We start from the raw sequence: 15,032 nt of genomic DNA on the forward strand, positions 1-15,032 counted from the left end.
GTACTGGAAGTTCTAGCCAGAGCAATCAGGCAAGAAAAAGAAATAAAAGATATTCAAATAGGAAAGGAGGAAGTCAACTTGTCTCTATTTGCAGATGACATGATTGTATATCCATTGTCTCAGCCCAAAATCTCCTGAAACTGATAAGCAACTTCAGCAAAATCTCAGGATGCAAAATCAATGTGCAAAAATCACAAGCATTCCTATACACCAATAACAGACTTAAAGAGAGCCAAATCAAGAACGAACTGCCATTCACAATTGCTACAAAGAGAATAAAATACCTAGGAATACAACTAACAAGGAACGTAAAGGACCTCTTCAAGGAGAACTACAAGCCACTGCTCAACGAAATAAGAGAGGACACAAACAGATGGAGAAACATTCCATATTCATGGTTAGGAAGAATCAATATCGTGACAATGGCCATACTGCCCAAAGTAATTTACAGATTCAACACTATTCCCATCAAGCTACCAATGACCTTCTTCACAGAACTGGAAAAAACCACCTTAAACGTCATATGGAACCAAAAGAGAGCCCTCACAGCCAAGTCAATTCTAAGCAAAAAGAACAAAGCGGGAGGCATCACACTACCAGACTTCAAACTATCCTACAAAGCTACAGTAATCAAAACATCATGGTACTGGTGCCAAAACAGAGATATAGACCAATGGAACAGAACAGAGACCTCAGAGGCAACACAGCATTTCTACAACCATCCAATCTTTGACAAACCTGAAAAAAACAAGCAATGGGGAAAGGATTCCCTGTTTAATAAATGGTGTTCGGAAAACTGGCTAGCCATGTGTAGAAAGCAGAAACTGGACCCCTTCCTGACACCTTACACTAAAATTAATTCCAGATGGATTAAACACTTAAACATACGACCTAACACCATAAAAACCCTAGAAGAAAATCTAGGCAAAACCATTCAGGACATAGGCGTAGGCAAGGACTTCATGACCAAAACAGCAAAAGCATTGGCAACAAAAGCCAAAATAGACAAATGGGACCTAATCAAACTCCACAGCTTCTGCACAGCAAAAGAAACAGTCATTAGAGTGAATCGGCAACCAACAGAATGGGAAAAAATTTTTGCAGTCTACCCATCTGACAAAGGGCTGATATCCAGAATTTACAAAGAACTAAAACAGATCTACAAGAAAAAAACAAACAAGCCCATTCAAAAAGGGGCAAAGGATATGAACAGACACTTTACAAAAGAAGACATACATGAGGCCAGGAAACATACGAAAAAATGCTCATCATCACTGGTCATTAGAGAAATGCAAATCAAAACTACATTGAGATACCATCTCACACCAGTTAGAATGGCAATCATTAAATAATCTGGAGACAACAGATGCTGGAGAGGATGTGGAGAAATAGGAACACTTTTACACTGTTGGTGGGAGTGTAAATTAGTTCAACCATTGTGGAAGACAGTGTGACGATTCCTTAAGGACCTAGAAATAGAAATTCCATTTGACCCAGTAATCCCATTACTGAGTATATATCCAAAGGATTATAAATCGCTCTACTATAAGGACACATGCACATGAATGTTCATTGCAGCACTGTTTACAATAGCAAAGACCTGGAACCAACCAAATGCCCATCGATGATAGACGGGACAGGGAAAATGTGGTACATATACACCATGGAATATTATGCAGCCATCAAAAATGATGAGTTCGGGTCCTTTGTAGGGACATGGATGAACCTGGAAACCATCATTCTCAGAAAACTGACACGAGAGCAGAAAATCAAACACCACATGTTCTCACTCACAGGTGGGTGTTGAACAATAAGAACACATAGACACAGGGAGGGGAGCACTACACACTGTGGTCTGTTGGGGGGAATGGGGGAGGGACGGGGGGGTGGGGAGGTGGGGAGAGATAGCATGGAGAGAAATGTCAGGTGAAGGGGAGGAAGGCAGCAAATCACACTGCCATGTGTGTACCTATGCAACAATCTTGCATGTTCTTCACATGTACCCCAAAACCTAAAATGCAATTAAAAAAAACAGACATAATAAAGATGACATAAAAAAAATTATTTGCCTTAAAAAAAAAAAAAAGGAGGCCGGGCACGGTGGCTCAAGCCTGTAATCCCAGCACTTTGGGAGGCCGAGGCGGGTGGATCACGAGGTCAAGAGATCGAGACAATCCTGGTCAACATGGTAAAACCCCGTCTCTACTAAAACTACAAAAAATTAGCTGGGCATGGTGGTGCGTGCCTGTAATCCCAGCTACTCAGGAGGCTGAGGCAGGAGAATTGCCCGAACCCGGGAGGCAGAGGTTGCGATGAGCTGAGATCGTGCCATTGCACTCCCCCCCCGGGAAAAAAAGCGAAAACCCCATTCCAAAAAAAAAAAAAAAAAAAGGGGATCAAGCATTGTTTGTAGGTATAAGGGGCACACCTTACTAGGCAAGATTATACTGCTGAAAAATTACCTTCTAATATTGGTTTTACATGTTTCAGAAATGTTACTAACATATTTTATAATTAAGGTGGTAAGGTTTTGCAGATTTGTGGTATGCAGAAGAGGTATTGAAAATAAAAACATTGTCTCCTTATTAGTATCAAAAATAATTAGTATTTTCTATGTTATCCATAGGTATTTGCTCAGAAAAGCTTCTCTTTTTAATTAAGAGATTTGGTTACAGTTTTATTTTTATTTTTTAATTGACAAAAATTTTATATATTTGTGGTATCCAACAACAACAACAACAAAATAGCTACAGAGAAAGGGCATGTCCTCCTCCTCCTACAAAGGGAATCCATCAGGCTAACAGCAGATTTCTCAGTGGAAACCTAACAAGTCAGAAGAGAATCAGGGCCTATATTCAGTATTCTTAAAGAAAAAAAAAAAAGTCCTCAAGAATTTCATACCGAGCCAAACCAAACGTCCTAAGTGAAGGAGAAATACGATCCTCTTCAGATAAGCCAATATTGAGGGAACTCATTCCCACCAGACCTGCCTTACAGAGCTCTTGAAGGAAGTACTAAACATAGAAAGGAAAGACCACTATGGCTAATACAAAAACACACTTAACCACACAGGCCAATGTCACTGTAAAGCAATCACACAAACAAGCCAACATAATAACCAGCTAACAGCACAACAGCAGGATCAAATCCACACATAGCAACACTAACCTTGAATGTAAGTAAACAGGCTAAGTGCCCAACTTAAAAGGCATGGAGTGACAAGCTGGATTAAATAAAAGCCAGACCCAAATGGTATGCTGTCTTCAAGTGACCTAACTGTTATGTAATGACTCTCATAGGCTCAAAATAAAGGGATGGAGGAAAAAGAATCTACCATTCAAATGGAAAACAAAAAAAAAGCAGGGGTTGGAATTCTAATTTCAGACAAAATGTTTCAAACCAACAAAGATCATAAAAGACAAAGAATGGCATTACATAATGATAAAGTGTTCAATTCAGTTAAGAATACCTAATTAGCCTAAATATACATGCACATGACACAGGAGCGCCCAGATTCATGAAGCAAGTTCTTAGAGACTTACAAAGAGACACAGACTCCCACACAATAATAGTGGGAGACTTCAACACTCCATAGTATTAGATCTTCAAGGCTGAAAATCAACAAAGATATTTGGAACCTAAATTCAATGCTGAAATAAATGGATATGAATAGACCATTACAGGACTCTCCACTCAAAACAAGAGAATATAAATTCTTCTTAGTGCTTTATGGCACATACTCTAAAACTGAACACATAATTGGACATAAAACAATCCTCAAAAATGTAAAAGAACTGAAATCATGACAAACATTGTCTTGGGCCACAGCACAATAAATGGGAGTCAAGACTATGAAAATCACTCAAAACCATGCAATTACATGGAAATTAAACAACATGCTCTTGAATGGCCTTGGGGTAAATAATGAAATTAAGGCAGACATCAAAAAGTTATTTGAAAATAATAAAAGATACAGCATAACAGAATCTCTGGAACACAGCAAAGGCAGAGTTAAGAGGGAATTTCACAGTACTAAATGCCCACATCAAAAAGTTAGAAAGATCTCAAATCAAACCTCGCTTCACAATTGAGAGAAATGGGAAGCAAGAAGAAATCAACCCCAAAGCTAGCAGATGAGAAGTAACAAAAATCAGATCTGAACTTTAGAAATCAGGACGTGAAAAACCATTCAAAAGATCAATGAATCCAGGAGTTGGTTTTTTGAAAACAATTAATAGGCCACTAGCTAGACTAGTGAAGAAGAGTTAAGATCCAAATAAACAAAATTAGAAATGACAAAGGGAATATTACTACTGACCCGACAGAAATAAAAACAACCATCAGAAACTACCATGAACACCTCTATGCACACAAACTAGAAAACCTAGAAGAGACGGATAAATTTCTAGACACATACATCCTCCCAGGACTGAACCAGGAAGAAGTTGAATCCCTGCACAGACCAATAATAAGCTCCAAAACTGCATCAGTAATAAATAGCCTACCAACCAAAAAAAAGCCTTGAACCCTATGGATTCACAGCCAAATTCTACCAGATGTAAAAAGAAGAGCTGGTACCATTCTTACAGTAACTATTCCAAAAAACTAAATAGGTGGGACTCCTCTGCAACTCATTCTATGAGGCCAGCATCCTCTTGATACCAAAACCTGGCAGAGAGACAACCAAAAAAGAAAACTTCAGGTCAATATCTGTGATGAGCATTGATGCAAAAATCCTCAACAAAATATCTGTACACCAAATCCAGGAGCACATCAAAAAGCTTATCTACTGTGATCAAGTAGACTTCATTGTCCAGATGCAGGGTTGGTTCAACAGACAGATATCAATAAATGCAATTTATCACATAAACAGAACTAAAGACAAAAACCAAATGATTATCTCAGTAGGTACAGAACAGGCATTCAATAAAATTCAATACCCTTCATATTAAAAACTCTAAATAACCTAGATATTGAAGGAACAGATCTCAAAATAATAACAGCCATCTATGACAAACCCACAGCCAACATTATACTGAATGAGCAAAAGCTGGAAGCAATCCCTTTGAAAACTGTCACATGTCAAGGATGCCCCCTCTCAACATTTCTATTTAACATAGTATTGGAAGTCCTAGCCAGAGCAATCAAACAAGATAAAGAAATAAAGGGCATCCAAATAGGAAGTCAAACTATCTCTGTTTGCAGACATAATTCTACATCTAGAAGACATCACAGTCTCGTCCCAAAAGCTCCTTTGGCAGATAAACAACTTCAGCAAGGTTGCAGGATACAAAATCAATGTATGAAAATTACCAGCATTCCTATATACCAACAACAGCCAAATCGACAGCCAAGGCAGAAAAGCAATCCTGTTCCCACTTGCCACACAAGAATACCTGGGAATACAGCTAACCAGGGAGGTGCAAGATCTCTACAAGGAGAATTACAAAACACTGCTCAAAGAAATCAGAGAAAACACAAATTGGAAAAACATGCCATGCTCATGGATAGGAAGATTCATTAAAATGGCTATACTGCCCAAAGCAATTTACAGATTCAGTGCTATTCATATCAAACTACCAATGACATTCTTCACTGAACTGGAAAAAAACTATTTAAAAATTTACATGGAACCACAAAAGAGCCTGAATAGCCAAGGCAGTCCTAAGCAAAAAGAACAAAGCTGGAGGCACGTTGCCTGACTTCAAACTAAACTACAAGTCTACAATAACCAAAACAGCGTGGTACTGGTACAAAAACAGGCACACAGACCAATGGAACAGAATAGAGAGCCCATAAATAAGGCCCTACAACCATCTGATCTTCAACAAACCTGACAAAAACAAGCAATGAGGAAAGGCTCCCTATTCAATAAATGGTGCTGGGATAACTAGCTAAACCTATGCAGAAGATTCAAGCTGGACTCCTTCCTTCTACCATATACAAAAACCAACTCAAGATGAATTAAATACTTAAATGTAAACCCCAAAACTATAAAAACCCTGGAAGACAACCTAGACAATACCATTCTGGACACAAGAATGGGCAGAGATTTCATGACAGACACAAAAAGCAACTACAAAAACGAAAACTGACAAGTGGAATCTACATAAGCTCAAGAGCTTCTGCCCAGAAAAATAAACGAGGGGCAGAGTAAACAGACAACCTACAGAATGGGAGAAAAATTGTGCAAACTGTGCATCTCATAAAGGTCTAATATCCAGCTTCCATATGGAACATACACAGATTTACAAGAGAAAAACAACCCCATTAACAGGTGGGCAAAGGACATGAACAGACACTTCTCAAAACAGGTGACACATGTGGCCAATAAGTATGAAAAAAAGCTCAATATCAATGATGATTAGAAAAAACAAACCAAAACCACAATGAAATACCACCTCACACCAGTCAGAATGGCTATTACTAAGAAGCCAAACAAATAACAGGTGCTTGTGAGGTTGTAGAGAAAAGGGAACGCTTATAGACTGTAGGTGGGAGTGTAAATTGTTCAACCATTGTGCAAAGCAGTGTGGCGATTCCTCAAAGAAGTAAAAGCAGAACTACCATTCAACCCAGCAATCTCATTCCTGGGAATATACCCAGAGGAATGTAAATAATTCTACTATAAAGACATGTGCACATGAATGTTCACTCCAGCACTAGTCACAATAGCAAAGACATGGAATCATCTAAGTGCCCCATCAATGACAGATTGGATAAAGAAAATTTGGTACATATACATCATGAAATACTATGTAGCCATAAAAAAGAACGAGATCATGTCTTTTGTGGGAACATGGATGGAGCTGGAGGCTGTTATCCTTAGCAAACGAATATAGGAACAGAAAACCGAATACCGCTTCTTTACACATATAAGTGGGAGCTAAATGATAAGAACTTATGGAACACAAAGAAGGAGACAACAGACAATGGGGTCTACTTGAAGTGGACAAGGCAGAAGGAAGGAGAGGAGCAGAAGAGATAACTATTGGGTACTGGGCCTAATACCCAGGTGATGAAATGTATGTACAACCAACCCGCATGACATGTGTTGACCTATATAACCTTCACATGTACCCCAAAACCCCCAAAAACAAAACAAAACAAAAAACAAAACGGCTGGCTAGAATATGGAGAGTCATCTGTTTCATAGAAACCATTTTTCTTTCTACTTTCTTAATGTGTGAACTAATACAATATAGAGATCAAATCTACAACAGTTAGGAAATCCTGATATCTAGGCGGCTATTCTTCTTTTGGTTTCTTCAAAATCCCTTTAAAATGCACCAAATTGGGAGTAATACTCTAATAACATGCTAATTACTAGTAAGTCTGTAAAGATAACTTCCTAACTTATTCATTTAATAACTTCTATTAATAAATCCCAGTTATGCCATCTTTGATGGCCCCTGAGTATGAAAATGACCTGACCATGTAACAAACTATCTCACAGATGACATCTTAAAACTCTGTAGTCACTATGCCACATATTTGCCTCTCAAACATGTTAGAGGACTTACCAAAGTCAGTTTCAGTCTATTCCTATCAAGTGTTACTAACTTAATCCAAAATGTATTATCTGTGTATATTGAAGGTGGTTCCTAATTTCATTATCCAAGTCATTGTTAAATTATTAAATATTGTCCTAATTACTAAACAGAGTCCAATGGAATATCACTTATTATCCTTTCAGGTCAAGATAGAACCAAAAAGTAACAAGTATTTATAGAATGTACAAAAGGCTCTCATGCACACTGGCATTTGAGCCTTCATTTATTCAATAGTATTAAGGCACAGAATGCTAATCTATGCCAAGCATTGGCTAGACACTGGAGTTACAGTGATCCTTACAATAATTTATCGAACTTGTTAAAACTGCAAATTCTCAGACCTCACTCCAGACCTACTGAATCAGATTTCTGGGGATGGGACCCAGCAATCTGTTTTAACAAGCCCTCCCGGAGATTCTGACACATGCTCAAGTTTGAGAACCACTGCCCTGTAAAATATAGCCTTACTTTATGTATTAGAAAACTGAGATTCAGAGAGGAATAAAGACTTGAGATACAAAAGATACTTTTTTTAACCACTTTTTCTAAGAGCTTAGAAAAGTGTCTGACATATAATATGGGCACCTGATAAAACTGGTTGAAGAAATGAATCTTCAAGTTGTGCCATCACCCATTTATGGCAATAGACAAGCTAACATCATCCTAACATGTTGGAAATCTGCATACTACAAATGAATGTATTTCTTCTGAAAAAAGCAATGTTCAGCATGACATCAAAAATTATAATTTAAGTATTGTTTTGACAGGTTCCTAAAAGAACTAGTTACCAAAAGGGATCACTACAAAAGCTATTCAATTTTTCCATACCTTGTTATTTTGCCTTAATTTATTTAACTCCAGTTTATACTTTTCTGCTTCTTCTAGAGCTCTATTCAAGCGAACCTCTGTGGCACTTTGACTACTTGCAGCCTGTTTTTGCAATCTTCCTTTATCTTCTAATTCCTGTATGGTAAAAAAAATATAGAACATTTATAAATACATCATAGGTTCCCCCCTTTATCATTCTGCAGTATTTTCCACATCCATATTCCTTGCTTTCTCTCAGATTTTACACACACACACACACACACACACACACACACACACACACACACACACACACAGAGCTAGAGGCTGAACACCAAGTGTTAGACATCTCAAGGAATTCTCGCCCCAAACTGGTATTAGAGAAATATATCCTAAAAAACATCGTGTGACCTGGGCTTTCAAATTACATTTTGTTTGGAATTTTGTCTGTTTATTGACTCAAGACACAGTATACCTGTCCTCTATTTTATAAACAACTCTTTATAACTATATTTCTTCTTTTGAGAACCTCCCAAAAAAACCAATGTTAAGACAAACCCTGCACTGTTTTTCTGTATACCTGACAAAGTATATCATTTAAGAATATATTCATCAAATACAAACATTCTATATAGCCCTATAGGAAAATCCCAATTCTGAGCAGAAACAACAGATCTTATAGATTATTTTCCACATCCTGGGATGAGTTTAGTCTTATATTTCTTCAAACATTCTAGGATATTCTGTTGCAAAGAGTCAACAGGCCAACACCTGAAGAAACATGAACATAGAGGATAAACTCCGAACTCCACCATAATCTTTACCCTGTTAACTAGTCTCATCTCCTGCCAAAGATGTTACTTTCAGTAATATCAGCAGTACTTGGATCTCTCCTAAACAGCCATGGTATTTCCTGTCTCAGTCTCTGCTCATGCTTTTCCTCCTAGCTCTGATCTCTGCCCACTCATTTTTACCTGGCTAGCACCTACTTACTCAGCTAGGTTTGTACTCTAGGGCATTAGCTCCCCAGGACATATTTCCATTCTAATCCTCACTATCCACCCAGATTCTATTAAGTACCCTCTTCAGAACTTCTGTAGCACCTTTAGACACATTTATCATCATATCTGCTATGTGGTATTGAAACTATTTCTTAACTTTATTTCCCCCATTGTAGTGTAAGCTCCTTGAAGAAAAGACCTGTCTTAATTTCTGCGTATCAAAAACACTTCAGTGGCATATAAAAGACACTAACAACATGTTAATTAAACTGAACTTATTTTGTAATACTAAACCCACTCTTCTTTATATCCCCTACAATGTAAGGCCTAGTCCAGAGCCTTACTCAATAAATTGAGCAGACACTCAAAAAATATGGCAGAATAAAAACGATGCAGTTAAAATACAGTTGTCTATATTCTTTTGTAATTTTTTTCCTGGCTATCTCACTATATTTTATTTAAAAACTGATCTCCCTGGCTCTGAGTAATTAAGGGGAAAAGCAAAACAAAACACATGCTGCTCTTTATGTAGGTTTCTAAACAAATCAAACTGTGTATGGATACCATCTGCTATTACAGCCTTCTTCACAGTTTTGTGGGTGGTAGCTACAGGTAGAGCTAGCTTGATTTATCTTACTGTTCACACAGAAAACGCAAAGATTCTCATTAGCTACAAAGTCCACATTTCTTGCTGCCTCATTCCAGCCTTCCCTCTTAAGAATAAAGAAATGAATTTTTGCCCTTCTCTTGCCTGCTGGTGACTTTGTAACCTACTAGAAAAATGAAAAATGTAACCTACTAGAAAAGTGGAAAACATCCTGTACCACATGACGTCCCCTATCCGTGAATCAATACTGCCCCCTTCTTGGGAGGGGTGGGGGAAAAAATGACAGCCAGAATGGAAAAGAGGAAATAAAGTTTTTCTAATGAGTAAATCTACTAAAAAAAATTCTACTGTTACAAAAATGTAAGCAGTTACATGTTGCTAGACAAAAATTTCATGAAAAAATCTGAAGTCTTCAGTTGTACATTCATTTTTTAAAAACTAAAAAAAATAAAATTTAACATTAAAATTCAAATACTGTGAGCTAAAAGAAAAAATAATTTATCACTCTCTCATGATTATTAAACAATACATAAAAGGCACTGGGAGAGAACAAGAAAAGAGGGGCATTCATCATCCACAGCAGAAGACAAAACGTAGTAAATGCTCTGAGAATAACACAAAGCACCACAGGTAAGAAATAAAAAGATGAGGATAAATAATCAAGGTTTCATAAACAAGTAGCTAAGATATAAAAGAATGGACTTGGAGTCAGAAAACCTGCCAGCTGTGGTAGACACATTTCCATGTCTGAAATTAGGAGTGATACTATCTATACCTAACAGGTTTCATTCATTTATTTGACACATTTATCAAGCACTTACTACATGTCAGATACTATTCTACATCCATGGGCACACAAATTAACCAAAGTTCCTCCTCTCATGACGTTTGCATTCTAAAAGAAGAGACAGAAGAAGAACACATATATACACATACACATACGTAATATCTAGTAGTGATAAGGGCTACCAAGAAAAAGCAGGGAAAGGGGACAGAACAATGAGGGAAGGGTATTGACTATTTAAAATAAAGTGGTCAGGGAAGTCTTCCAAATGAAGTGAGGTAATGATTCAAGTAAAAATCTTGGGGAGTGGCTCACACCTGTATTCCTAGCACTCTGGAAAGCCAATGCTGAAGGATGAACCCAGGAGTTCAAGACCAGCCTAGGCAACATAGGGAGACCTTGTCTCTACAAAAAAATTAAAAATGAGCTGGACATGGTGGCATATGTATGTGGTCCTAGCTACTCGGAAGGTTGAGGCAGAAGGATTGCTTGAGCCTGGGAGGTCAAGGCTGTAGTAAGCCATGATTGCACCACTGTACTCCAGCCTGGGCAACACAGTGAGACCCTCTCTCTAAAAAAATAAAATAATCAAAGCTCTTGGGCAAAGAATTCCCAGACAATAGGAACAATGAAGACAAAGATCCTGTAGTAAGAATCCATTTAACATATTGAAATATCACCTAAAAGGTCAGTGTGGTTTCAGTTGAGTGACGAAGGCACAGTGTTAACTCTTGAGATAAGAGAAGTGGGCAGGACAAGACTAGGTGAACCTTGTAAGCTTGCTTGCTTTATTTATTTATTTATTTATTTATTTATTTATTTATTTAGGAGAAGGAGTTTCACTCTTGTTACCCAGGCTGGAGTGCAATGGCGCGATCTTGGCTCACCGCAACCTCCGCCTCCTGGGTTCAGGCAATTCTCCTGCCTCAGCCTCCTGAGTAGCTGGGATTACAGGCATGCACCACTATGCCCAGCTAATTTTTTGTAGTTTTAGTAGAGACGGGGTTTCACCATGTTGACCAGGATGGTCTCGATCCCTTGACCTCGTGATCCACCCGCCTCGGCCAGCTTTACTTATAAATTTGGATTTTATTGTGAGTGACACAGGACCCTTTGGAGAATTTCAGTGTGTATGCATATGTGTGTGTGATGATCTGACTTAAGGATTACTCTGGCTACTGTGGTATTACCAATCTAGGAGGCTATTAGAATAAGTAGAAGATAGTGGCTAGGACTTGGGTAGAAGTACTGAGCGTTTTGAGAAGTGGTTTATTCTATGTATTTTGAAGACAGAATTGATGGGACTTGTTGATGAGCTGGATCTGGATACAGGAAAAGAGGTAGATCAAGATGACTCCTCAATATTAGACTGAACAAATGCCTTTTACTAAGAGAGGGAAAAGGAGGAGAAGCAGGTTTGCTGAGGGCAGGGAAGCAAGAGTTTCCTTTAGGATATGTGAAGTTTAACAAACAGTTGAGACATCAAGTGGGCAGAAATGAAGAGGAAAGAGCAAGAAACAGAAAGGTGAAGTTATCAACATACAGATGGTCTATAAAGCCATGGAACTGAATGAGATCATCTAAGGTTTAGATATAAACAGAGAAGAGACTTGGGCATTCCGCCACGTAAGGCCAGGAAAATCATGATTGTGGTGCTCCAGAAGCTGAATAAATAGTGTTTCAAAAGAGTAATTGACTACGTCAAATATTGCTGAGATAATAATCAAATTATCAAATCAAATAATCAAAGCTCTTGGGGAAAGAATTCCCAGACAATAGGAACAATGAAGGACCACTGTGAGGAACAGCTGACCACTACAATGGACCACAACTACAATTGGTGACCTTTTAAAGAGTACTTTCAATGGCAGAGTAGAGATGGAAGCCTAACAGAAGTATTTTCAGGAGAAAATGGCACATGAGATATAAAGACATTGAGTATAAACAATAATTTTGGAAAGCTTCATTACAAACAGGAGCAATGCTATAGGACTGAAAGTAGATATAAGATCTAAAGAAGTTTTAAAATAAATATATGAATGATTCTATGGCATGTTTGCACATTAATGAGAATAATCTGATAAGAGTAAATTTGATTTTGCGAGAGAAAGAACAATTGCCGGCGCAAAGTCTTCGAGTAGAAGAGACTATATGGAATCTAGTACACAAGTGAATGGATCAGCTTTAGACAAAAGAGGGAGTAATTCGCTGTTACCTGGAGTGGCGAGTGGCACAGAGGCAGAGAGGTTGTAGATTTTAGTGAAAGGATGATGTTATCTTTTGATTCTCTTTCCTTAAGAAAAAGGGGGCAAAGTCATGAGCCAAGTATAAGGAGGTAGGAAGGGGTATTGAAAAGTTGAGGAAAAAAGGCCAACTGTTTAATAATCATGTCTAAAAGTGGGAGAGGGAATTGGCTTCTTAGAAAGTGAGAGGACGGCCAGGCGCGGTGGCTCACGTCTGTAATCCACCACTTTGGGAGGCCAAGGCGGGTGGATCACGAGGTCAAGAGATCGAGACCATCCTGGTCAACATGGTGAAACCCCGTCTCTACTAAAAATACAAAAAATTAGCTGGGCATGGTGGCGCGTGCCTGTAATCCCAGCTACTCAGGAGGCTGAGGCAGGAGAATTGCCTGAACCCAGGAGGCAGAGGTTGTGGTGAGCCGAGATCGCGCCATTGCACTCCAGCCTGGGTAACGAGAGCGAAACTCCATCTCAAAAAAAAAAAAGAAAGTGAGAGGAGAAAATGCATTACACTTGAGATTTGTAAATAATAAATACCCCAATGTCTTAGGTATTAACAATGCCTCCAATGTCTTGGGTATTAACATTTGCAAATTTCTGTAGCCAGCTTGAATTTCTCCTCAGAAAATGGGATTTTCTTTTCCACTGCATTGTCAGGCTACAAATTTTCCAAACTTTTGTGCTTAATTTCCCTTTTAAAACTGAATGTCTTTAACAGCACCAAGTCACCTCTTGAGTGCTTTCATGCTTAGAAATTTCTTCCACCAGATACCGTAAATCATCTCTCTCAAGTTCAAAGTTCCATCTCCAGGGCACGGGCAAAATGTCACCAGTCTCTTTGCTAAAACATAACAAGAGTCACCTTTGCTCTAGTTTCCCACAAGTTCCTCATCTCCATCTGAGACCACCTTAGCCTGGATTTCATTGTCCGTATCATTATCAGCATATTGGTCAAAGACATTCAACAAGTCCCTAGAGAGTTCCAAACTTTCCCTCATTTTCTTGTATTCTTCAGAGCTCTCCAAACTTTGCCAGCCTCTGCCTCTTACCCAGTTCCAAGGTCACTTCAACATTTTTGCCTATCTTTTCAGCAGCGCCCCACTCTACTGGTACCAATTCCCTGTATTAGTTCATTTTCACACTGCTGATGAACACATACCCAAGACTGGGCAATTTACAAAAGAAAAAGGTTTAATGGACTCACAGTTCCACATGGCTGGGGAGGCCTCACAAACATGTTGGAAGGTGAAAGGCACGTCTCAGTGGCAGCAGAAAAGCGAAGAGAGAGCTTGGCAGAGAAACTCCCTTTTTTAAAACCATCAGATCTCCTGAGACTTACTCGCTACATAAGAACGGCACAGGAAAGACCTGTCCCCATGATTCAATTACCTCTCACCAGCTCCCTTCCCCAGCAAGTGGGACTTCAAGATGAAATTTGGGTGGGACATAGCCAAACCACATCAAATGTTTTATGTTCACTGAAAAAAACAGATTCAAAAGGCTATATCCTATGTGATTCTACTTCTGAGACATTTGAGAAAAGGCCAAAATGTCAGAACCAAAAACAGATCAGTGGTTGCCTGGGGCTGGGATTAGGGAAGGCCTTGACTAAATTCACAGAGAATTTTTGGGGGTTGATGGAACTGTTTTATGTCTCAATTATAGTGATATTCATACTACTGCATGCATGCGTCAAAACTCATAGAATTGTACACTAAGAAGTGTGAATTTATTGCATACAAATTATATCTAAGTGCATCTGATACTAAAATTTATTACCAGATAATGCTAATTATACAAGACCAAGATGTTTAAAAAGCAGGGTTTTAAAATATGACCGTACGAAAGAGAAATGTAATGAGGTACTAATGAAGGAGGCACATTTTCCTACTAAATCTCAGATGTGCTAAATTACATAGTTATTGTCACTACATTTTACAAAGTAATCTCAAACAGCATATTATCACAATGGTATACTAATAAAAAATTTTTAAAGGTAGGATAGTTTATTTAAAATACATTCTCTCCTTAGATATG

General features: G+C 38.3%; 1 protein-coding gene across 1 annotated transcript in view; it reads right to left on the reverse strand.

Moving 5' to 3' along the window:
- The window catches only part of TEX9 (testis expressed 9), a 72,215-nt gene that overhangs the window by 26,487 nt on the left and 30,696 nt on the right, over positions 1-15,032 (reverse strand). Inside the window, exon 10 of the mRNA XM_032297873.1 lies at positions 8,382-8,516. Within this exon, the coding sequence (XP_032153764.1) occupies positions 8,382-8,516 (135 nt within the window). The remainder of the gene's footprint in view (positions 1-8,381; positions 8,517-15,032) is intronic.

The sequence above is a fragment of the Sapajus apella genome, unplaced genomic scaffold, assembly GCF_009761245.1.
Source record: "Sapajus apella isolate SASKATOON/1434 unplaced genomic scaffold, GSC_monkey_1.0 scaffold37, whole genome shotgun sequence".
Lineage (NCBI taxonomy): Eukaryota > Metazoa > Chordata > Mammalia > Primates > Cebidae > Sapajus > Sapajus apella.